Genomic DNA, 25,191 nt, shown 5'->3' with positions numbered 1-25,191 from the left:
GCCCTCCTCCGTGCTCCCGGGGAGGCCTCTGTAGTTCCCAGGCCTCTTGTCCGCCGCCCCCACATGCACCCCACTCTGCCCTCGCCCCTTGGCTCTCAGCTCCGGGTCCCCCGTCCTCCCGCAGGTCCCCGCTTCTCTGTCCACCGGGCCGGCCTGCGCCGAGCGCCTCCCTTCCTTCTCTCCTTGTCTTCTTGGCCGTGTCCCCGGCCAGCCTCCTCGCTGACCCTCGCACACCCTGAACCCCGAGGGAGGCCCCAGGGGCAGGGGTCCCTCACAGGACACCCCTCTACCCAAACCCGTTTCTCAGCCATGGGCGCCCAGGCCCTGCCTCCCAGACTGGACAACAGCATCTGATCAGGCCTGACTTCTTTCCGAAGTTCCCGAAGGGTGAACGCAGGAGCAGAGAGCAAGACCCCAGCTGCAGCGGGGTCAGCGGGGACAGGGGTCAGAGGGCAAAGCCTGCGTTTCCTGTGTGGTCCACGGAACTGAGCGACCTGTTGCTAGGTAACCGGATCTCTGGTCGCTGCTGCTTTCGGCCTCCAGCAATTTCCAGGAGTCTCTCGGGCACCCACCCTCGGTGGACCCTGAAAAGTAGGCAGAAAGGAGAAGCAGGAGCCCAACCATTCCTGCACTACCTGTGGCTCCACCACGCACTGTCTTATTGTGAAGGTCCGGCTGCCCCGGCCTTCAGGTCACTGCCACCATGAGTCTGGGCATCATGGAAGAGGAAGATCTGGCCGAGTACTTCAGGCTGCAGTATGGGGAGCGGCTGCTACAACTACTTCAGTGAGTGTCTTCGACTCTGTGCCTGGGACCTCCCATACTCACCCATGCCCCACCTTGCCACCCCTCCTGCCCCTATAACCCCGTGTCCCAGATCGTCCTGCCCCATCACCCTGGCACCAATCCACCCTGTCACCCGGATCCCCACCCCTTATGCCCCGGCTCCACTTGGCTCCTTGGACACGGCATTCCTCTCACTCAGATGGGAACAGGACTCCCTTCCCTCCCCTTGGCTTTCTGTCTCCATGGGTTACTCCCAGTCCCAGCTGCCCCAGGCCCCTCCTGCCCATGTCTTGGACAGAAAGTTCCCCCACATTGGAGAGCAGTCAGAGTCCCCATCTATCCAGCTACTGGAGAAGAAAAAGGAGGTCAAGATCATGCATCATGCTATGTTGCAGAAGAAAGAGGTAGGGGGCTGGGGTGGGGTGCAGGGGCCACCGAGACAGCCCTTCAATTTGTGGGTGACAGTGGCCAGTGCCAGGAGTCCTGGATAGTGGTTCTGGGTTCCCTCTGTAAAGACAGAAATTATTCAAGTTTTGGGGTACCAGTGTCCTGGGATGCTCTGCTCTGAAGCAGGTATGGGGGGGAAAGTGGGAGGCCTGGGGATAGAGGTACTTGGGCAGAGGGTGCTGGGGCCTCCCTTGGTCCCCATGTCAGAGGCCCTCCTGACCTTTCTGCTCTCTCCACCCCAAGACATTTCAACGTAGAATGGAAACAATGAACCTGCGCTGGGAGGAACTGGGCACCAAGGAGGCCCAGCTGAATGCCCACATTCAGAAGTTTGAACAATTCATCCAGGTATCAGGGTGTGGAACCCACATTCTGCGGTCCCCTCCTCCCCTTCCTTCTCCTCCACATCTTCCTCCTCCTCTTCCTCCTTGCTTTTGCTGATTCCTCACCCTGGATTAGACGTCTCTTCAGTGCTCAACAATACCTAGGGTTTCTCTCCCTTTGTGTCCCCACCTACTGCTGTTTGTAATTTCTTTTTACTTGTCCATCTTTGTTCCTTCTAGATGTCCATTTACCATTTCCTTGCCCATACCTGGGTCACACAATACAATGAATGAATGAATGAATGATTGAATGAGTTACTTGGAGATACAAAGATGAATCAGGCAGAGTTTTAGTCCCCCCAACTCACTCCACCTCTCCCTCCTAACACTGAGGGTCCAGGGAATGGGTATTTGAAGGACCAGGCACCAGAGTCCATTCTGAAGCAAATCCTCTCCATTGGTCCTTTGAGGAGTGATTTCACCATTTTACAATCCAGGTTTCTCCGAGAAGGAACGGCCTGGCCCAGCTCCAGGCAGAAATCACTGGCCTGCGTGACAGGGGACTCTGCTCTTTAGCATCTTCTGTCTTGCTCTGGGCCTAAACCAGGTGGGGAAAGAAGCTGATGGATCAGGCAACTACATTTTTAAGAAGCCCCTCTGGAGATTGTGATGTACAGTTGGACCTGAAAACCACTGGTTCGAGGCCCTTCAGTCCTCTCCTGGGCTACAGGGCACCGTGCCAATCCTCTGTGTGCCTTCTCCACACACCTGCAAGTGCCACCAGCACATATGCCCACCAGTGTGGCCTCACAGGAGCCCCTAAAGAAGGGAAGGAGCCACCTGAGTGCATTTGAGGGGTGGATTTGCCCTCTATTCTTGGGGGGAGGGCTTTGCAGAAGGAAGGAGAAGGTGCCAGCCTGGTCCCAGTAGCTGAACCCCGTGTCTTTTTCTGGGCATCGAATGGCCTGCATCGTTTCCTCCTGCCTGAGCCTGATGCCAGTCTGAGCTATTAGCTACAAGCTCTGTCACATGGCCTTGCCCCCAGGCCCTCTGGAGCAGGCCCATCCCTCTCTCATCTCCCTATGGCTGGAGCACTATTTCCCCAGCTTTTGGAAGGCATTTTGGAAATGCCTCTCACTTGCGCAGTTGGAGAAATTGAGGCACCAAGTACCAAATCCGGGGCGGGGGGGAGGATAGGCCTTCTTGCCCACCTGGACGATCCCTGCACATCCTAAGGGTTGCCGAGCTCAGCAAACAGTTCCCGTCTGGGGCACCACCAGCTGGGTCCCAGGGTGGGCAAGGCAAGTGCCTGACAGACACCCCTTCCCTGGCCCCAGGAGAATGACCAGAAGCGGATCCGCGCCCTGAAGAAGGCCAACAAGGAGAGGGACCTCAGGAGGCAGCGCATGCGCGAGCTGGCCAAGGCCAAGCAGGAGATGGCGGCCCTGCGGCTGCAGCACCAGCGGCTCAGCAGCAAGCTGCAGGACTACTCCATCTTCAACAAGTACCTGGAGAAGGTGGTGGAGAACTCCGAGGTGCGTGGGGAGGGGTGCCTTCCTCAGCCCCACCTCTCCTCCCCTGACCGTGGGGACCTTCTGCAGAAATGGTCACCCTACAACGAGGGCAGCTGGAAAAGGCCCCTGGTCAGGGTTGGGGACGGGGTGGTGTATCTTGGTGTCTGTGTGGGTGACAGCTGCGTAAACATCTCCCTATGGGCGCTGTGTTGTGTGTTGGGGAAACGAGGTTTCTTTTTGCAGCACCAACAACAAGCTTTGCCTGCCTCGGGATGGGGCCCAGTTCTATCCCTGCGTCAGTTCTATCCCCGCGTCCCTGGCGTTTCTGTTTACTTGAGAGTAAAAAGGGAGAGGAACTGGAAACACACAGCCTATGGCAGTTTGAGAGCTTAGTGTGTGCTGAGCGGGAGCTGCACATGTGTGACTTCATTCAGTCCACTCCTTCCCCCCAGGAGGGAACAGAGGCTCAGAGGGGTCAGATAACCTGCGGGGGGGCCTCACAGCCTGTACGAGGGAGCCCTTGCTTCTAACCACTCCCCTGTGGGCCCCACAATACTCTTCCTGAAGTTGTCCCGTTTCCAGAACTGCAGGAACTTCTCCACCCTCTTCCCACCCATGCACCCCGCAGTCCAGTTGACCGGGAACAATACCAGGTTGAACTGTGCAGGTCCATTTCTATGCGATCTTTTTCAGTAGACAATTTGAAAAAACTCACAGAGGAACAAAGTCGTTTAACACAGATGACATAAAGGAGCAGTGTCGCTAAATATAGTACAGCACTGGAAGTGTCTTTTCCTTAGTGACATCTTCTTCTTTATAGCTCACTTGTTGTAAGAATGCAGTATATAATACCTATAACATACAAATATACGTGTTCATCGGCTGTTTATGTTGTCAGTAAGGCTTCCAGTCAGGAGTAGGCTATCAGTAGTTAAGTCTGTGGGGAATCAAAGGTTATATGTGGGTTTTCCACTGCACGGGGAGCGTCGCCCCTAAACCCTGCATTGTTCGAGGGTCAACTGTATTCAACACTGTTGATGCTGCTCCTTTAAACATACTTTTGCCTTTTCCTCTGGACCCCTCCCTCCCTCTCCTACTTTCTTCCTACCTCCGGTCCTTCCTCCTCACGCTCCTCTGGGCTCCTCTTCCTAGCTCCTGCCCTAAATGTTCCTCAGGTCTTTGTTCCAGACCCTCCACTTTCTCCTGTCCCCTGGGCCCCCCGTGGATACCCCCATGCCGGTGGCTCCCCACGCTCTTTTCCCCATGCTCCCATGTGCCACAGCAGGTAGGACCCCTCACCAGGGCAGGGTGATGTGTGAGGTATGCTCCCCCCCCCGGGTGTGGATCAACGTCCTGTGGGGGCTGCAGACAGACAAAGGCGCACAGCCTTTTAAAGTCCCAGCAGTTTCCATGGAGAACCATGAACCTAATTTATATGCTTGAGTTCCAAATCCACATTATTTCCTCCATTATAAGAAGTCTGATAAATTATTTGTTTTATAATTAGGATTTTTTTGGTGGGAGCAGTGAGGGAAGACGACTATATTAAAGCAGCAGATAAATTATGAGATGTGACTCCAATTCAGAGCTGGGAAATGTATGTCTGAGAACTGAGGAGACGGCCTGTATCTTGCTGTCCTAAGTCTCCTTCCTGAGCTTCAGGCCCTACATCTAATTCATGGAGCCCACGACTCATCTGCTTCCTGCCATCCCCAGGCCGGCCCGCTGCTGGTGTGTCTGGTGCTGGCGAATGGCATGGCCACCCACCCCTGCCTCCCACCCACAGCCTCACCAGAACTCGAGCCTCATCCTTGACTCTTCCTCCTCCCTCATTCCCCACAGCCATCAATCAGCAGCTCTGGTCTATTCTGCCTCCTAAGTGTTTCTGGAATCCAGTCCCTCCCTGCCCCTTCCTCAGCCACACCACCACCGTACCTCATCTGCAGTTCAGTTTTGCCTTATTCCTGGCCACCGCCTGTCCAGCGTTCTATAGCCGGTGGGATCCCCACCTCTGCCTCTTTCTCTTTCCTTCTTTATTGCTTTCAAAATATTTTAAGCTACTGAAAAGTGTAGAGAATGTATAATAGCACCCAGTACTCACTACAGCTCTGTCAAATCTAAATAATTGCCCCTAATTCTTTTTTCTCTCATAAAACACTTAAAGGTCATTGAAACCCTTTGCGTGGCCCCTTCCAAACTCATGCTTCTTTCCCTCTCCTCAGAGGTAACCAAACCTCTGATTTTCTCATTTCTCATTCACATGATTGTTTTTATTGCTTTGGCAACACATTACATATCCGTAAACTACTAATAGTATTGGACATGTCCTTTTGTGACTTACATTTTCTGATCACTATTTTTAAAACCTTTTTATTATGGAAAATTTCAAACATATACAAAAATAGAGAGAATAAGCTATAGAATGCCCATCACTCATCACCTAATTCCAACAATTATCAACTCATAGTCAAATCCCCCAAACCTTCCACCTCCGCCATTTTGAAGCAAATTATACTTTTTTATCCATAAGTACTCTGGTACGTAACTCTTAAAAAAAAGAGCTCTTGTTAATATAGTCATAATGCCATTGTCACAACCTAGTAAAAATTTGATAGAAATTCCTTAATATTAAATATCCAGTTGATGTTAAAAATCCCCCCATTGCCCTGGCCGGTTTGGCTCAGCGGTTAGAGCGTCGGCCTGATGTCCAGAGAGACCCGGGTTCGGTTTCCGCTAAGGGCACGTACCTCGGTTGCAGTTTGTCCCCGGCCCTGGTTGGGTTGTACAGGTGGCAGCCACTCGATGCGTCTCTTTCATGTCAATGTTTCTCTCTGTCTTTTTCCCTCCCACTCTCTCTGAACAAAAAATGGAAAAATGTCCTTAGATGAGGATAAAAAAAAAAATCCCCCAATTATTGCACAAATGCTTTTTGGACAGTTGGCTTGTTCTCACTGGGGTCCAAACAAGGTCCCCACACTGCATTGGTTGATATGTTTCTTGGGTCACAGACATTATTATGCCGATCAACATAAGCCAAACATAAAATAAGATATACTGTTTGGTTTCCCTGAAGTGTTTAAAACAGGTAAAATGAATCTTTGGTGATAGACGGCACAATTCTGATTTCCTTGGTAGCAGGGGGCAGAAGACCCTTCTAGGCTGCTAGAAATGTTGTCATCCCTTCTTCACATATAACTAGAATCCTGCCATCAAGGAAAGGACTTCATTAAGAGAATCCTCCCTTCATCAACTGTTTGGTCACCACATGGTCTTAAAAAAGCAGCTAGTGAAATACTCGATTCTTTATTACAGTTTTCAGAATAATGAGTTGGTTTTCCAGCATCCTCCAAAACTGGCCTCTGCTATTGTTATAACCATTATGAGCGCATGGGATTTTTAACATGTTTGACATGTTTTAATCCTTTGCACTGATTCTAACTGACGTTCGATTTGTCCCATCTTTGGACCGTGGGAGCCTCTTTGAGTGAGCACCCGAGTCCTTTTGCCGTCAGTGTTAAGTTTGGGAGCGGAGCTCCTGGTCACCTTGATGTAGTCCATTCATTTCACCTGTAGGCTGTCGCATTGTGTGTTGAGTGAACGTTCCAAAACTAAGTTCTCTCTGCTTCTTAAAACTCTTCAGTGGATGAAGTCCACACTCCTTCTCAGGGTTTACTGGGCACTTTTTTACTTCTCTTTTTTACTTTTTTACATCTCTCCCTCCCCATCTTGAACTCAGGTTGTTCTTACTAAACTTTCTTGAGCCTCCTGAACACGCCACACACACCCCATGATCTTTACCCGGGCTCGTTCCTCTACCTGAAATACCTCCTCATCCTCCCCCACCTGCATTTCCTGGCTATTTTCTGTTCATGCCTCTAGTCTTGTGTTAGCCATCCTTTCCCCCAGGAACCCTTTCTAGCTCTTCCCTCTTCCTCTAATGCTGGACTGGGTGGCCCTTCCCCACAGAGGTATATTTGGGGAAAGGCCAGCCGGGAAGTTCCCAGAATACCAATCTATCACTGGAAATGTCATGAGATGAGCAAAGTGCTCAGAAAGTGTCCCTGGGAGGCTGGAAGGCTCCCTTGGATAAACCCCTGGGTAGGTGAGTTGACATCCCGATGCTCACACCGCCTTCTAAACAGGGAGGGTCGAAGGGCTTCTCTCTTGCGTGGGGCCTGCAAGTTAGAGCCAGCGTGGCATGGAGGAGGCAGCTGAGCCTCCCAGGGCTCCTGCCCCACTGGTACCCTCTCCAGTCTCTGCTGGAGGGAGAGCTCAGCAAGTGTTGAGCAAATACCAGAGAGCACCATGTTGAAGATCTTACCCCCACAGTCTCCTTCCAGCCCCATCCCCCAGTCATAGATAAGGCTTATCACTTGGTATTGTAACTATGCACTCATCTGTCTGTTTTCCATCCACACCACCCCAAGTTGCAGACTTTATAAGAGCAGGGTCTGCCTGTCTTATCTCCTGCTCTGTCCCTAGCAGTTAGCATAGTTCCTGGCTTGTATGTGATTCTTGGTACATTCTTGTTGAATAGGATCATCATTGCCTTGGGAACCGTCTCAAAGTGCACCCCTCCCCTTCCTACAGACAGAAAGTTCTTTCTCTGCTTCTTAAAATCCTTCAATGGATAAAGTCCACACTCCTTCTCAGGGTTTACTGGGCACTTTTTTCTACTTCTCCAGGTCCATCTCTCTCTTCCCATCTTGAACTCAGGTCATTCATACTAACCTTTCTTGAGTATCCTGAATATCGCTCTCTCTGTCTCTCTCTGTCTCTCTCTGTCTCTCTCTCTCTCTCTCTCACACACACACACACACACACACACACACACAGTCCATCATCTTTTCCCAGGCTGTTCCCTGTAGCAATTCTCAGCACTAGAATGGGGGGGGGGGTAGGGGCGGAGTTTGCCAAATTCAGATGCCAGGGATCACTTCAGACCAGTTTATTCATCCAAATCTCTTGGGGTAGAATCTGCCAGGTGTCCTTTTTAAAGTTTCTCACATGGTTCCAACATGCAGTCAAGATTGAGAACCCCTGGTCCAGCTGCACGTGCCCCCAACATATGGCCCATGCCCATACCAATCCAACAGAAGCAAGCAGCGGGACTGCAAGGGCCTCACAGCCTCTGCCCCTTGTCCTTGTCCTGGGGCCCGTCTTCTAGGCCAAGGAACCTAGGCAGGAAGTTGGCAGGGAGCAGGGCAGCCGCACAGGGTCCTGGGGCCGCTGCGCAGTGAACCGAGCTCCCTCCACCCCCCACTGCAGTTTGAGGAGATCCACGAGCTGATGGCGCGCTACAAGACGCTGGTGAGCATGCACTCCGACCTCATGCAGTCAGCGCAGGAGGGCCAGGAGAAGATCGAGCGTGCCAAGGCGCGGCTGGCCCGCTACATGGAGGAGAAGGACGATGAGATCCTGCAGCACAACAACGAGCTGGCGCGCCTGCAGATGCGCTTCGACCGCGCCCGCAGCGACGTCATCATCTGGGTGAGGGGTGGGTGGCACAGGGACATATGCGTGCACGGCGCACACATGTTTGCTGCGCTCACATCCCTTCCTCATCCCCTCCCCAGGAATCTCGCTGGGCACACATCCAGAACACCGCTGCCAAGAAGACCCTCTTGCTCGGCACCATTAAGATGGCAACACTGAACCTCTTCCAGATCGTGAGCAAGCAGCTGAAGGAGACAACCGAAGTGTCCCTAGAGGACACGCACAAACAGCTGGACATGGTAAGAGGAGACTCAGGTGCAGGTTGGGCTGTATCCACTGAGCCAAGATGGTTCTTGATTGGTTGAGTGGATGAACCGGATGGAGCCACGGTCCTCAGATGTTAACAGGATCAGAATCACCAAAGTCTGGGGAGCATTGCTGGGTCCCACTCCCAGAGTCTCTTTCTCAGTAGGTCTGAAGTGAGAAGCCATGAATTTCCATTTTCAACAAGTCCCTGGTGCTGGTGCTGGTCTGGGTTCCACACTTTGAGAACCACGGCATTAGAGCTAAGACCCTGTGGGCCCCAGTCATCTCGGATGGTGGCAGGGACCCACTATTGAATCCATTGTGCAAAACAATCTTATTAGTCTAGTAAGTTCCTGGAGGCTTATGCCTGAGGCCCACTCTTGGGGAAGAGAGACTATTGGTGAAGGAGAAGGGAGGTAACTCAGCAAGTTCAGGGAAATCTTAGAGTCTATTAGTCCCTATCTGAGATTTTCTCTTTGAAGTAACTAAAAGGAAATAACTCCTTCAAAGCTGCATGATGCCAGGTCCATGTTCCACCTAAAATCATCTCACTTCTGACGAAAGGTGAACACACCCCATAACTTGAGAGACTCCGTATCAGCAGGTGAATTTGCCGTGCTTCTTGTGACATGCAGAGAACCACGACAATTTGTTTGTTCCTTTGGCAAAGTCTTTAGATCTTCTGTGAAAGGGTGGAAAGTGAGCTCCTGAAAACTGATTTTTGTTTTGTTCCCGGCTGTGTCCCCAGAGTCTGGCACAATGCCTGCCTCACAGCGGGCGCTTGATAATATTTGGAGACTGGAGATCAAACACAAACCCACAAAAGCAACCAGCTGAGAGGCACTTCCCCTGTTTACCAACAACAACCGGGAAACTCATGAAATGTAAAGGATTTCACCCACTGACCAGCCAGGAAGAAGGGTTTCCCTGAACCAAAAAATCTGCCTACTTCTTAAGGCATGTTAGGGCAGAACTGTTAGGGAGGGAGAGAGGGGGGAAGAAAGAGAGAGAAACACGGATGTGAGAGAGACACATCAACTGGTTGCCACCCACACGGCCTTGGACCCAACCAAGGCCCGGGACAAACTGCAACCGAGATATGTGCCCTTAGCAGAAACCAAACCCCGGAGTCTCTGGTCCGCGGGCCAGCACTCTAATCGCTGAGCCAAACTGGCCAGGGCAATTCTCAGACTTTTTTGGCATCAGGATACCTTTACTCTCTAAAAATGCATTGAAGACCCTCAGAGAGCTTCTGTTTATATGGGTTACATTTATTGTTATTTACCATATTAGAAACTCAAACAGAAAACCTAAAAATACTTAATTCTTTTCATTTTCAAATGACAAGAGGCAAATGAACATAAATAGCATTTTTAATGAAAAGTACATTTTCAAAAATCTTTGGGGGGGGTGCGTGGAGTTATTTGACATTTTTACAAATTCCCTTGATGTCTGGCTTCATAGTGGACAGGCGGGTTCTCCTGCCTGCTTTCACACTCACTCTGTGTGACAGCCCATGTCATGGAAACATTCTACTCTGCTAAAAGCCACTGTCCACTCATGAGAGCATAAGAGCAAAATAATAATAAAGATAGTAATAATAATATCTTAGATTGTCCAAAGAGCGTTGGCCCTGCAGCCTCTCCCCCAGCAGTGGGTCTCGGGGACTCCCGGAGGTCCTCAGGCCCCTTCCTTCAGCTGCTGTTAAGATGGGGGGGGCAGGAGGTGTGAGCTCCCGCTGCTGCCCTGCCTGCATTCCCTGCTGAGACCATGGCTTCCAGTGTATCCACCCAGAACTGTGAGCTTTCTGACTCCCTTTCAACCTTGATCTGCCTCTGCAGGAATGCTTAATATCGCCCAAATGTTATTTTAAACTATCCCGCTTCATTCCCATAAGATAGGAGTCTACTGAGGGAAATCGAGTAGTCTGAAAAATAAAAAATAAGGACCAGGAAAAATATAAGCTAAAATCTGAGGTCAGGGCAAGAGAGAGAAATAAAGACTGTAGATCCTTGTATTATAAAGACCAGTAGTTGGCTCTGAGCTTCCTGGTGACCAGAAGGAAAAGCAACACATAGTTCTGGTACCAAAACATAAGTTTTCCTCAGAGAAAACAAACTTTTTCCAGCACTTTAATTTCTCGAGGAAGCTTCAGAGACACTCAATCAACAATGCTCTCAACAAATCCCCACAACAGATCCCAGCATGGGTTTTGGGAACCTCTTACTAGAACTAGGAGCCCAGCACCATAGTACAGCTTCGGACAAGTGATTCTGCGAAGGGCCAGGACAGTTTGAATTCCATCTACTTTGTCGTTAATGCCCTGAAAAAAGCCCAAACTGTCTGGAGCAGCATTTTCCAAACTGGGCTTGGAAAATCCTAGAATCCCAAGATGTTAGTAAGTTTCCTATGGAGGAATAAAAGGACTCTATGGATTAATACATTTAGAAAACTCTGCAGTTAAACGAAGTTGGATGGTTTGCGAGGTTCTTTCCTGAGACTCTCTAAGCAGATTCAATATAATTTATCTTTAGTTTAACGTTTCTGAAACTTACTTGACCACTGGATCCTTTGGGGGTGGGTTGGGTTATGTGATTACTTATAATAAGAACACAGTTTGGGAAATGCTGAGCTTGTCTTCTCTGTGACCTTGGGAACGTTACCTTAATTCACTGACCCTTTGTTTCCTCTTCTGCAAAACAGGAGTCACATCAGTAATAGTACAGCTTTTGCTACTGATAGAGTTGTTGAGATTTTTAGACGATCTATGTAGTCCTAACTCCAGAAACATTCTTGAAAAGGAGAAGTTTTAGAACTGAGATCTTAGAGGTCATCTAGACTAGCCTTTCCCCCTCTACCCTTTTTAAAGATGAAGGAACTGAATCCCAGAAAGGTGACGTGATTCCTCAGAGCTCCATCAGGACCCCAGGTCTTCCCACCTGTGAGGCAGCACTGTTTCCTACCGGTTACATGTTCTTCAAAACAGAAGCCAGCAAATGGAATTCAAACTTCCTGCATGACTCAAGATTAGCATAATGAGCATCAGGTCTGGGATTCAGGTCAACGACCACCTTAGAGGTTATGAAATTGTGGAGAGCCATCTGCCCGACACCAGCTGGACCCTGCCTGCTACATGCTTCTCGTCCCCGGTGTGCTCAGGGTCCTCTCTCTTCTCCTTTAGTCAGACTGTCAGCCTGTACTTCATCCCATCTCAGTGTCTGTTTCTAGGAGTTCCTACTCCATTGGTAGGTATTGCTTTTAGTCTAGAAAGCCTGATCCTCCATGTCAACTAGAATAATTGTCAGATGAGGGGACGTGGCTTCAGGAGTCGGTCACAGGAAAACGGTGACTCCTGGACATGCTCTGTGTGTGGATGCAATGGCCTGTCGCAGGGTCAGGTTAACTCTGGTCCCCTTGCCTCGTTAGATCCAGCAGTTCATCCAGGACCTGACAGACATCTGGGCAGAGGTGAAGAAGAAGGACCAACAGCAGATCCGGGTTTAAGGAGCAGCCATGAACAGAGATGGAGAGAGAAAGTCCCTGGTGAGCTTGCAGTTGGTCACCCAAGGCCAGCGCTCGGAGACCCCCGTGCCGTCCTGCTAGCAGGCACCCTGCCATATTTCCCCTTGGGCCTCAGCCCATCCGCCACTGAAAACATTAAATTCTATAAGAAGTTTGTTCCTAAGTTCTCGTTTTTGTTGTTTATTCAAGGGGAAAAGGGTCCATTGAGGAAGGAACCCCCCAAAGTATCCCCGCATAAAGCTGGTCACTGATGCTGCCCAGGGTATAGAAATTAAATCTCAGGTGCAGTGTCTCCTAGGACTTGCACACAGTAAGTATTCACGTGGGCAGCAGGCGGGGTAAGTACACGGGACCATTTTTCCTCTGCCATTTCAAAGAAAATGTTCAAGTTGGTGTTTCCAATTAGGGCTATGAAGGCAGCTTCACAAGTCAGAGTTCCAACCCTTCCCCGACCTTGGAGGCAAGCCCTGCCCCCCCCCCCCACACCCCCCCGTGAACCCTAACACTAGAACGTGGTCCACGCTAGTGCGGGACTGGCAGGCAGGCTGCCAAAGGACAGCCCCTGGGCAGGCTGGGACAATGGCTCAAAACCAGCAAACTAAGCGGAGGACGGGTCGATGGAAAGTCTTACACTTAGGGTCAAAACCTCAGTTACACGTTTCTAAATCCGCACTGACAAAAGTCAGGCCAGAGGTGGAGCACACACGTAATGCTCATCATCCCAGTGAAAACTCTGTGCGGCACTGCTGTTCCTGTCGTACTAGAAGGCCACTTGCCCAAGGACACTGGTACAGATGACAAGGTCAGAATTCACACTGGGTCTGCCTCCCTGAGCCCGGGCTCAGGCTGCCTTGCAGAAGACAGAGACACTGCTGCTGCCCCCACCAAAGAAGGCTGAGGATCCGGCCTGGGACCCCAGAGGGCCTGCAGGGATCCCCATCACCTCTCGGCGCTGCTGCAGCCTACCCCTCTGGGTTCCTGCCGTGGGCAGCGGTACCCCTCATCTTGGCCCACACCGCCATGTACAGCAGGCTTCTCAACATGGCTTCTGGACCAGCAGTATCCGCATCACCTGGGAACTTACCAGAAATGCAAATTTTCAGGCCCTACCCAGACCTGAGAATCAGAAACCCTGGGTGGGCCCCAGCCATCGGCTTTTAACAAGCCCTCCAGGTCACTCAGACACACGCTCCGCTCTGAGAACCAGTTTCCTAGTGAACCAAACACTCCAGGACCCGGGCTCCCTTCACCCCCCCCCCCCCCCCCCCCGTGTGAAGTAACACATGTCGGGAACACGGGTCTCAGACCGCAGCTGTCAGAGGAGCAGAACCGCAGGGGCAGAGATGGACCTCTCCCTAGACCCACAGAATTTCCTCTGCCCTGCACCTGGGCTCCTTTGGAAACCTGAAACATACAGCAGTCTCAGAGCGAGCTCTGTGACAGGGAGTTGACCTTGGGCGGTGTGGGCGCTGGTTGAGCACTCTCTGCAAAGTTGTGGTCTTCACATCTGACGCTGGACCTCGAAGCCACCGCGGGAGGTGGTTGGGAAAGAAATATGGATGTAAAGTGGGGGAGATCAAGAGTGAGGCAGAGCCCTGGCCGGTTTGGCTCAGCGGTTAGAGCGTCGGCCTATGGTCCAGAGAGACCCGGGTTCGGTTCTCACAAAGGGCACGTACCTCGGCTGCAGTTTGTCCCTGGCCCTGGTTGGTTGTGCGGGTGGCAGCCACTTGATGTGTCCCTTTCACATCGATGTTTCTCTCTCTCTTCCTCTCTCTCCCTCCCACTCTATCTGAACAAGAAATGAAAAAATATGTCCTCAGGTGAGGACTTAAAAAAAAAAAAAAAGTGAGGCAGAATCCATAGCACAAGCTGGGGACAGACAGAAACCCAGGGCAGTTCTTGTCACTACCGAGCTGGGCATGTGTCCTGCAGCCAGCAGGCCCCTCCCCTGGGAGCTGAGCACCAACCCCTGCAGCCCCTGGAGGAGCAGAAGGGCCAGCAGCTGCCTCCCCCAGGGGAGGTGATGGGTGAGCACACCCCCCACCCAGCAGCAGCAGAATGTGTAAGCGACCCAGCACTGCCACTTCACCCCCAAACCTCCTGCAGCTGGAGTTTCTGTGAACTCCACCCCCACCTTGTGGAGACTCCAGGAGAGGGAGTTCTGGGAAATTCAGTCCAGCCTAGCCCAGCCGCCACGTCCCCAGGCCTGCACATGCCACTGTCTGCTCCAGGGGTGAGGAAAGGAGGGGACGACTGGTAGGCTGGGGCCAAGGGCGCTCTCTCTGAAAGGGTAGAGGAGGGGCAAGTTCTAGGGGTGGTGCTGAGGGGAATAGGTAGACTCCCTGGAAGGAGACCAGGGCCTTTCAGAAACTGGTTTGTGGGTAAAGGATATGCCTCTAAAGTAGTTTCTCTTTATCTTTGAGCCTCCTGGGCTGCATCCTGAGATGCAGGAGAGGGCGCGGGACAGAAGGTTCCCCAAAGCCCCTGTGTCTCTGAAGTGATGTTTGAGGAGTCCAACCTGTAAAGAGTGAACACAGTTCCTGGGAGGCCGAGGGCCCCTCAGCCACCCCACCCCCTTCCCAGGCCAGCACTGGAGACCCTCCCGCTCACCTGCTCCTCTCCCCCCAGGCTCCTCTGCTGGAGCACCCCTTCCTGCTTGATGGAACGCCGGAGTTGTGAAGAGTCGCACTGAGAATTCCTGTGCTCACACACAGCTTATGGACACCCACACGCGTTTACAAACACGTGCACAGCTCACTCTGAGGCTGCTGCGTTGTTTAGGTTTCCAAAGGAGCCCAGACCTGGGGCAGAGGAAATTCTGTGGGTCTAGGCAGGGTTCTTGATTACAAGCAAAGCCACAAATCTAAAAACTCATTCCCAAGCCCGCAGAACAGGGCAGAGCAAATTCAGAAGGTTGAGGGAGTCTCATAAGCCTGTGCGAGGGGGCTTCCCATCGGGAGCGGGGCAGGCGGCAGTCAGAGGCAGGCCCTCACCCCTCCTCCCCAGCCCCTCAGCGTGTCCACCCTGGGCTCTGGGCCCACGAAGCCTAAGGCTGCCCAGTGAAGAGATTTGGGCTCCAGGTGCCTGAGATCACGGTCCAAGAGAAAGAGGGTCGAATTAAGAGCCAATTGGAGTTTTCCCAGCAAGAAAAGACACCAGCTCATTAAAGCAGAAATAACTGATTGGTTCCAGAAATGAATAGTTTCCATCACACAGGCAGGAAGTAGGGCTCCGGGAATTTCATGGGTAAAGGGAGGCAAGACCTTCAGGACCCGCTCTCAGGGCTAGAACACTCTGTTCCCCACACCTGCTCCCTCTTCCTGGGAGAGAGGAAGAAGGAAACAGAGGAGCTCAGCCCTCAAGCGCCAGGTAACCGTGTCCATGTCTGTCACACACGCCAGGCAGATGCACAGACCCCAAACAGCAATCGATGTGCAAAGCTGCTGCTGAGAACGGGATGGAACATGTTGAAAGCTTTCCGAGTGTCTCTGTCTCTGGACTAGCTAAAGGGCCCAGGCTCCTGAGAGATAAACTATTGACCTGTGGGATCAGACCCCTCCCCCACTCGATTTTACCCTCACCGCCCCTTTCCCAGACTGCAGGCTAGGGTCCCACATCTTTTTTTCCTTTCTTTTAATCTTTATTGTTGAATGTATTACAGATGTTCCTCATTTTCCCCCCATTTACCCCTTCCTCCCCACTCCTGCCCCCTCCTGCCTTTTTCCTCAATGTTGTCTGTGTCCATTGGTTATGTATATATGCATATAAGTTCTTTGGTTTATTTCTTCCCACTCCGCAACCCCCCTTCCCTTTTAGGTTTGTCGATCTAGTAACCAACTTGCACTTTTTTTTTTATCCTCACCCGAGGACATTTTTCCATTTTTTGTTCAGATAGAGTGAGGAGGGGGAGAGAGAGAGAGAAACATCGACGTGAAAGGGACACATCGAGTGGCTGCCACCCGCACGACCCAACCAGGGCCAGGGACAAACTGCAACCGAGGTACATACCCTTAGCAGGAACTGAACCCGGGTCTCTCTGGACCGCAGGCCGACACTCTACCACTGAGCCAAACTGGCCAGGGCGAATTTGTACTTCTTAATCCCTTCACCTTTTTCACCCATTCCCCCTTCCATCTGGCAACCAACAAAATATTCTCTGTATCTATGAGAATGTTTCTGTTCTGCTTGTTCATTTTGTTTGTAGATTCAGTTGTCGATAGCTGTGTAGTCATTGCCATTTTGTTTGTTCATATTTTTTATCTTTTTCTTCAAGAAGACCCTTCAACATTTCATATAATAATGGTTTGGTGCTGATGAACTCCTTTAGCTTTTCCTTGTCTGGGAAACTTTATATGGCCATCGATTCTAAATGACAGCTCTGCAGAATAGAGTAATCTTGGTTGTAGGTTCTTGCTTTTCATAACTCTGAATATTTCTTGCCACTCCCTTCTGGCCTGCAAAGTTTCTTTTGAGAAGTCAGCTGAAAGTCTTATGGGAACTCCCTTGTAGGTAACTAGCTGCCTTTCTCTTGCTGCTTTTAAGATTCTCTCTTTGTCTTGAACCTTCTGCATTTTGATGATGATGTGTCTTGGTGTGGGACTCTTGGGTTCATCTTATTTGGGACTTTCTGTGTCTCCTGGACTTGTATGTCTGTTTCCTTCACCAAGTTTGGAAAGATTTCTGCCATTATTGTTTCAAACAGGTTTTTGATTTCTTGTTCTCGCTCTTCTCCTTCTGGCACCCCCAAGATGCGAATGTTGGCATGCTTGAAGTTGTCCCAGCGGCTCCTTACACTATCCTCATTTTTTTGGAATTCTTTTTTCTTTTTGCTGTTCTGATTGGGCGTTTTTTGCTTCCTTATATTCCAAATCAATGGTTTGCTTCTTGAATTTACATACTCTACTATTGAATCTGTGTAAATTATTCTTTATTTCAGTTAATGCCTCCTTCATTTCTGACTGTGCATCCATCATTTCTGACTGGTCCTTTTTTATGCTCTTGAGGCCCTCACTAAGTTCACTGAGGTTCTCACTAAGTTCATTGAGCATCCTTATAAGCAGTATTTTGAACTCAGCATCTGTTAGGTTGCTTGTCTCCATTTTGCTTAGTTCTTTTCTTGGGGTTTTGTTCTGTTCTTTCATTTGGGACCTGTTTCTTTGTCTCCTCATTTTGGCTGCCACCCTGTGTTTCTTTCTGTGTATAACTTAACGAGCAGTATGGGGCTAGCTGAGACCAGATGCTGCTTGTTTGAAAGAATTTAGGAAAAACCTGAAGCAGGATCCAAGACACGCCAATCCTATGGTTAAGCAAGTGGCAACAGCTTGGGTGGGCTTGAAAGTTGGGTGGTGCGGGGCCTCATGTAATCACCAGGGTGGAGCAATCAGTGTGAGCCAGGGTGCTGGAGTCCCAGGTATGGTGGCTGTCTGCCGCCCCAGGGAAGGGCTCACCAAAGGAACAAAGGCCTCTGACAGCATTTTTGTCCCAGAGAAAGCCCCCTCTCCAGCCCTCGCTCCAGTGCCAAACAGCTCAGTTCTTTCCTGTATGTCTCTGGTGCCCCTCGAGCTGCCTCCCCTCCAAGCTTAGAGGCAGAGAGCCTGATAAGTCTGTGCGCGGGCCCTTTAAGGAGCTGCCTGGGGCTCCAGCAGCCTCAGCCTCCTTGAGCCTGAGTTCCTGCTGGTTTTTCCAGCCGGAAGTTATAGGGATTCTCTTCCTGGCACTGGAACCCTGAGCAGGGTACCTGGTGTGGGATGGGGACCCCTCAGTCCTCAGGAAGGACCTTCCCAGCCGAGGTGTCCTCCTGATTTTTTTTTGTTTGTTTGTTTAATCCTCACCCGAGGACATTTTTTCCATATTTTGTTCATATAGGGTGGGAGGGAGAGAGAGAGAGAGAGAGAAACATCAACGTGAAAGGGACACATTGAGTGGCTGCCACCGCACAACCCAACCAGGGCCTGGGATAAACTGCAGTCGAGGTACATGTCCTTAGCGGGAACCGAACCCGGATCTCTTTGGACCGCAGGCCGACAATCTAACTGCTGAGCCAAACCCGCCAGGGCCGTCCTGATTTTTATCTGCCACACGTGGGTGTGGGACCAGCCTGTCGCCCCTCCGCCTCTCCTACCAGTCTCGATGTGGCTGATGCTTTAATTTTGTAGTTGTAGGACTTCCATTCAGCTTGATTTCAGGTGGTTTTGAATGATGGTTGTTCTGCAGTTTTAACTTTGATGTGGTTGTGGGTGGACACGATACCGCGTTTACTTACGCCGCCATCTTGACCGGAAGTCCTAAATTATTCTTTATTTCAATTAGTGCCTCCTTCATTTCTAACTGTGCATCCTTCATTTCGGACTGGTACTTTTTTATGCTCTTGAGGCCTCACTAAGTTCACTGAGGTTCTCACTAAGTTCATTGAGCATCCTTATAAGCAGTATTTTGAACTCAGCATCTGTTAGGTTGCTTATCTCCATTTCGCTTAGTTCTTTTCTTGGAGATTTTTTTCTGTTCTTTTATTTTGGACCAGTTTCTTTGTCTCCTCATTTTGGCTGCCTCCCTGTGTTTGTTTCTATGTATTACTTAGGGAGGTATGGGGCTAACTGAGACCAGATGCTGCTCTCAGATGCTGCTCATTTGCAAGAATTTAGGAAAACCTGAACAGGATCCAAGACAGGCCAATCCTATGGTTAACCAACTGACAACAGCTTGGGTGGGCCTGAAAGTTGGGTGGGGCTGGGCCTCAGGGAATCACCAGGGTGGAGCAACCAGTGTGAGCCAGGTTGCTGGAGTCCCAGATATGGCAGCTGTCTGCCGCCCCAGGGAAGGGCTCACCAAAGGAACAAAGGCCTCTGACAGCACATGTGTCCTGGAGAAAGCCCCCTCTCCAGCCCTCGCTCCAAAGTCAAACAGCTCAGTTCTTCCCTGTTTGTCTCTGGTGCCCCTCAAGATGCTTCCCCTCTGAGCTTAGAGAGAGCAAGTCTGAGTAAGTCCGTGTGCGGGCCCTTTAAGAGGAGCTGCCTGGGCTCCAGCTGCCTCAGCCTCCCTGAGCCTCAGTTCTCGACGGTTTTTTCAGTCAGAAGTTATGGGGATTCTCTTCCTGGCACTGGAACCCTGAGCAGGGCTCCTGGTGTAGGACGTGGGGTCCCACATCTTATATACAAGGTTTGTAGCCAGCTGTGGGGGCTCTGTAACCTTCCTCTTCTCATTTCAAGCCATCTGTGGGTTGCTCTCTCAGGCACCCGAGCAAGCTGCTTTGCACTGGGACTTTCAACCCAGAAATCTCTCTTCCCCTTTGGAAAGTAGAGCCCTGCCGAGTCAAGGCCCCGCATCCGCTTTCACCAGCAGTGGCCCGATGTCCCCCTAAGCTTTGACTCTTTTAACATTTTGAAACTGAGAAAGGCTCCCAGTGTAGACCATGGAGAAAGGGATGTTAAGAGCCAGGCTCAGAGGCATCCAGAGCGTGGTGATACTGCACCCTCTGAGGGGCAAATAGCCATTTTAGGAACTCTGTGAGGAAAGAGCTGGGTCTAGGAATATCCAACAGAAAAAGCCAGCTGCACAGAGATGCAAACTGATTGCATTAATTTTTCAGTCTGCATAACAAATAACCACAAACTTGTTGTCTTAAACCAACACCCACTTATGATCTCAAAGCAGTAGGTGGAAGATGTGGGTTCTCTGTGCACGGCTGAAGTCAAGATGTGGGCGAGTCTGGCCCTTATCCGGAGAGTCTAGGGAAGAATCACTTCCAAGTTCGTTCTGGTTGTTGGCAGAATCCAGTTCCTTGCCGTTGCCGGTCTGAGGTCCATGGTCTTGCTGGCTGCCAGCCAGGGGACTCTGCCCCACTAGAGGCACTTGCATTCCTACCATGCGTTGTGTCCTCCACCCTCAAAGCCAGCAGTGGAGTCCCTGCCTTGTTTGAGTCCCTCTGACTTCCCTTCTAATACCAATGAGTGGAAACTCTCGCCTGTTCATGGGCTCATGATACTAGGTTAGGTCCATCCTGATAATCTCCCTTTGCCATATGACCTGGGAGCAACACAGGGAGTGAAGGTCGTGGGGGCTGTCTTAAAACCCTACCACAGTAATAAAGAAAGAACATCCAAATAGCTTGAGAAGGAAGAGAAAGGTAGGAGAGGCCAGAGGAACCATGTTGAGGGTGGTCAGAGGCCAAGATGAGGTGTGGTTGGAGAGAAATCTTTCAGACGTGCACCTGACCTAACATTTACTAGTGACAGTCTCTTCAGGACAGGATTTTCTTGGAGCTTACAGACCTTCAAGGGGGTCATTCTGGGGAACCCCTGATGTTTTATGAAACTTTTATGTACATGCCTCACGGATTTTCATGAGTGAGGGTAGTGGGGAAGGGGAGGCGGGAGAAAGTCCCTATCTTTCAATAGATTATCACAAAAATCTTTACTCAAAAAGGTTAGAAACGACTGCTTTTTTTTTTTTTTAATTGATTTTACAGAGAGAGGAAGCAAAAAAAAACATTAATGAGAGAGAACATCAACTGGCCACCTCCTGCATGACCCCACTGGGGATCAGGCCTATAACCTGGGCATGTGTCCTGATCAGGAATCAACCCGGCAACCTCTTGGTGCATGGGTCGATGCTCAACCACTGAGCCACACCCACCAGACAGTTAATTTGTTTTTAAAAACAGTAGCAGTTCTGGCCAGTGTGGTTCAGTGGTTTAGTGTCGACCATGCACCAAGAGGTTGCCAGTTTGATTCACAGTCAGGGCACATGTCCAGGTTGTGGGCCCAATCCCCAGTGGGGGGCATGCAAGAGGTGGCCAATCAATGTTCTCTCTCATTGATGAGTCTCTCTCTCCCTCTCACTTCCTCTCACTCTAAAAAATTAATAAAGAAAAAAAACCAAATGAACAGCTTTATTGAGATATAACTTATATACCATACAATTCACTCATTTAAAGTGCACATTCAGCCCTGGGCAGTTTGGCTCAGCGGTTAGAGCATCGACCTGCAGTCGAGAGAGACATGGGTTCGGTTCCCACTACAGGCACGTACCTCGGTTGCAGTTTGTCCCTGGCCCTGGTTGGGGTCGTGTGTGTGGCAACCAGTCGATGTGTCTCTCTCACAGTGATATTTTTTTTTCTCTCCTTCTCCCTCTCTCCATCCCACTCTATCAGAAGATAAATGCAAAAATGGCCTCGGGTGAGGATAAAAAAATTAAGAAAATAAAAAAATAAAGTGCACATTCAGTGGTTTTCAGTATTCTGAAACCATCAACACAATCAACATGAGAAAATGTTCATCACCCTCCAAAAAATTCATACCCATTAGTAGTCATTCCATTTCCTCCCAAACCCCTAGTCTTAAGGAACCAATAATCTACTTTCTGTTTCTCTGGATTTGCCTATTCTGGACATTACATATAAGTGGAATCATACAATATGTTGTCTTTTGTGTTTGGCTTCTTTTACTTAGCATGTTTTCAAGATTCATCCATGTTATTGTATGTATCCATACATCGTTCCTTTTTATGGTTGAAGTATATTCCAGTGTATGGACATACCACCTTATATCCAGTCATCAGTTGATGGACATTTGGATTGTTTCTATTTTTGGGCTATTATAAATAATGCTGCTATGAACATTCTTGTACAGGTTTTTCTGTGGACACAAATTTTTATTTCTCATGGATGGATAAACCGAGGAGTGGAACTTCTGGACAAACGGTAACTCTATTTTACCTTTTGAGGACTGCTAAACTGCTTGAAACAACTGCGTTTTGAGATACTATGGGAGCACTTTTATTTCAGAGATTAATGGCAAATGAGCAAAAAGGAAGGCCAGCTGGCAAGGAATAGTCAGAAGGAAAACCAGGATTTGATGAAGCAATGACGTAGGATAGTTCCAGATTGATGAATACAATACCCGACTGTAGGCTGCCCTGACTCAAGGGAAGGAGGCTGGACCACGAATTAGAGGACAGACAGCATCCCAGCCCTACCCATAATTCATCTCACAGCCCCCACATGCACCACCCTCCACCCTCACACCTGGGCGGCGGAACCCTTCTGTCCATCAACAAACAATGGTGCTACCTGCGAGCCTTCTACACGCATGCGCTGACAGAAGCAAGGGGACAGATTATAAACAATTGACATGGTTCCTGATTCGTGGAGCCTCTGGTCTCTTGGGAAAGAGAGACAGTAAACCAGTAGTTACAAATAGTTAAATTACTACGTAATTACCACTGCAAGGCTGGCGGAACGTGCTGGGTGCTGAGATCATAGAAGGCCATGGAGGTGGGGAACCAAGCAAGTCCTTGTGAGGAAGCCACGTAACCTTCAGGAAGACTTGTAGGATGACTAGGTGTTATTTTAGCCAGACAACGATGAGCGGGAGAATGAGAAGGAGGAGAAAGAGGAAGAGTAGGGCTGTCCTCACACAAAATGAGAAGACCCTGGGTCTGGGCGGGGTGGCTCAGAAGGCCAGTGCCACTGGACAGAGATGGGTAGGGCTAGGTCAGGCAGGCCCTTCTGAACAGGACTTTCCAAGGAGCTTGTGTTTTAAGGAGACTGAAGAGGATTTTAGTTTTAAAAACAAAAAGAATAAGAGGCCAAAGATTGAACTCTGAGTAGAAGTTCATTTGTTTTATAGTGACAGGTTTAGAAACCCAATTTGGCACAGAATCTAGAATCTCAGGAATGAGGTTTGGGGAAGGATCTTTCCATCTGAGAAATTAAACAAACAAAACTCCCAAATTTTCTCTGTCCTGTGCTAGAAAGGCAAGTCTCTGAGTGGTACTGGTAAGATCTGGGCTTCATCAGGCAGGCACAAGGCTTTGCCCCTACACAGAGTGCCTTCCTTGGGGGCCGTCCCACTGTTGACTGCAGAGCGAGGTGTCAGACTCAGGATGATGGCACGAAGTTGTCTTAGCAGAAGTGAAGTTGTCTTAGCAGAAGCCAGCATGTCAGCAAGCCAGGGAGGAGCATGTCAGATCTGCCCCCGGAAAAGACGGCCCTGGCTCCTGTGTGAATGGATTGGATGGTGTGCAAAGAAGGATGGAGGCCAGAGTGGAAGCATGGAGACCATCTTGCTAAAGGATTTTTTTTTTTTTTTAAGTAGAAATATGACTGCCATATAAATATAGAATGGACACGTCTTAAAGATTTTATTAATTCATCAATTGAGAGAACCAGTATAATATAAAACCCAGTTCAAATGAGAATCCAAAGAATAGGCACAGAGACCATCAGGAATGCTGGGGTTAACTTGCTGATAGATGCAGAAATGACCTCTGCCACAGGACAGAAGTCAGCTGCATCCTCCCTGCACAGAATCCACTTGCATGTCTATGAACAGAAGTCATTCACATCACCTCCAAAAGTTAACTTCTGTCTCCACTGAGTTGCAAAATGGTAAAGAAAAAAAAGCAAAGTAAAGAAAGGTGCAAACCCTTATAGAATCAGATGGGCCTAAATGTGTTCTCTGGAGACACCACCACGGAAAGAAAACAGTCAAATGTTGGCCTATTTCAAAGTTTTCCACACATTTTGCTGACCGTCTGGAGCCGCTGCAGTGGTCCATGCAAACCTGGACTCATGTAGAGGAACAGTGTATGGAACAGATCCAGGTGTTGCGGTGAACTGTGGGGTGATGCTCCGCAGAGCCCCCTGGCTCCTGACAGGCAGATCCTGGGACGCCTCAGGAAGCCCAGGACTCCAGAATCCAGTCGGAAAGCTTTTGCCCAAGGTGTTTCCCAGGTTCCAGCCTGTTTCTCCTTCTAGGATCCCTGGGCTTTCTAGTTCTCCAAATCTTAATCTCAATTGCATATGCACTATTTAACTCCTGCTTGTATTTAGATCTTAGAAGGCTAAAGATTAATTGCATACATTTTAAGAGGCAATCTAGCATAGTGGTTTTATTTATTTATTTTTATTTTATTTTGTATCCCCACCCGAGTACATTTTTGCATTTATCTTCAAATAGGGCGGGAGGGAGAGAGGGGGAAGAGAGAGAGAGAAACATCGATGTGAGAGAGACACATCCACTGGTTGCCACCCACACGACACCAACCAGGGTCAGGGACAAACTGCAACTGAGGTAGGTGCCCTTAGCGGGAACTGAATCTGAGACTCTCCAGTCCACAGGCGCAACGCTCTAACTGCTGAGCCACACCGGCCAGGGCGCTGAAGGGGTTCTTAGAGGAAAATATTTATTAGAAAAGAAGAAAGGTATGCAATGATCTAAGATCATACTCCAAAATGTATGGGGAAAAAAAAGCAAAGTAAGTAAAAGGAAGGAAGTAATAAGAGCAAAGATTTGTGACATGGAAAACAGACAAACAGACAAGTAACAAAGCCAAAAGTTGAGTCGTTGAAAATATCGACAAAATTGGTAAATTCCTAGCTAACTTGGTGAAGGAAAGGGAGCAGGGCAAAAATTATGAATATAAGGTCTAAAAGAGAAGATACCACAATAGAGCCTGCAGACATTAAACAGAGTAATAAAAATAATAAAACAAAAGAATAATAATGAGCCCTGGCCAGTGTGGTTCAGCGATTAGAGCGTCGGCCTGCGGTCCAGACAGACCCAGGTTCGGTTCCCGCTAAGGGCATGTACCTCGGTTGCAGTTTGTCTCCGGCCCTGGTTGGTCATGCAGGTGGCAGCCACTTGATGTGTCCCTTTCACATCGATGTTTCTCTCTCTCTCTCTTCCTTCCACTCTAGCTGAACAAAAATGGAAAAATGTCCTTGGGTGAGGAAAGAACAAACAAACAAAAAAACCCCAAAGAATAATAATGAAATATTATGAACAACTTTATGCCAATAATTTTGACAACATAAATAAAATAGACAAATTGCTTGATAAATTATAGTTTACCAAAAT

General features: G+C 49.5%; 1 protein-coding gene across 2 annotated transcripts; it reads left to right on the top strand.

The window, feature by feature from the left end:
• The first annotated feature begins 703 nt into the window (after positions 1-703).
• LOC118616193 (coiled-coil domain-containing protein 42) lies at positions 704-12,316 on the top strand. 2 transcript variants are annotated; one of them, XM_036241652.1, is made up of 7 exons: positions 704-786; positions 1,085-1,190; positions 1,477-1,581; positions 2,894-3,091; positions 8,339-8,560; positions 8,647-8,805; positions 12,239-12,316. In XM_036241652.1, exons 1-7 carry the CDS (start codon positions 704-706, stop codon positions 12,314-12,316), a joined length of 951 nt encoding a protein of 316 aa, XP_036097545.1. The 2 variants fall into 2 exon arrangements, with proteins under 2 accessions (XP_036097545.1, XP_036097546.1); XM_036241653.1 differs by lacking the exon at positions 8,339-8,560.
• Positions 12,317-25,191: the final 12,875 nt, after the last annotated feature.

Source organism: Molossus molossus, unplaced genomic scaffold (assembly GCF_014108415.1).
Source record: "Molossus molossus isolate mMolMol1 unplaced genomic scaffold, mMolMol1.p scaffold_m16_p_4, whole genome shotgun sequence".
Classification (NCBI taxonomy): Eukaryota; Metazoa; Chordata; class Mammalia; order Chiroptera; family Molossidae; genus Molossus; species Molossus molossus.
Note: the sequence above shows the minus strand (reverse complement) of the source record. Positions and strands in the feature narration are given on the sequence as shown.

Bases quoted from the DNA above. Each gene is read 5' to 3' on its own strand.
- LOC118616193 (XM_036241652.1), top strand. From the start codon at position 704: ATGAGTCTGGGCATCATGGAAGAGGAAGATCTGGCCGAGTACTTCAGG. The intron at 1,582-2,893 runs GTATCAGGGTGT...CCCTGGCCCCAG, and splicing joins AGTTTGAACAATTCATCCAG to GAGAATGACCAGAAGCGGAT. The intron at 3,092-8,338 runs GTGCGTGGGGAG...CCCCCACTGCAG, and splicing joins AGGTGGTGGAGAACTCCGAG to TTTGAGGAGATCCACGAGCT.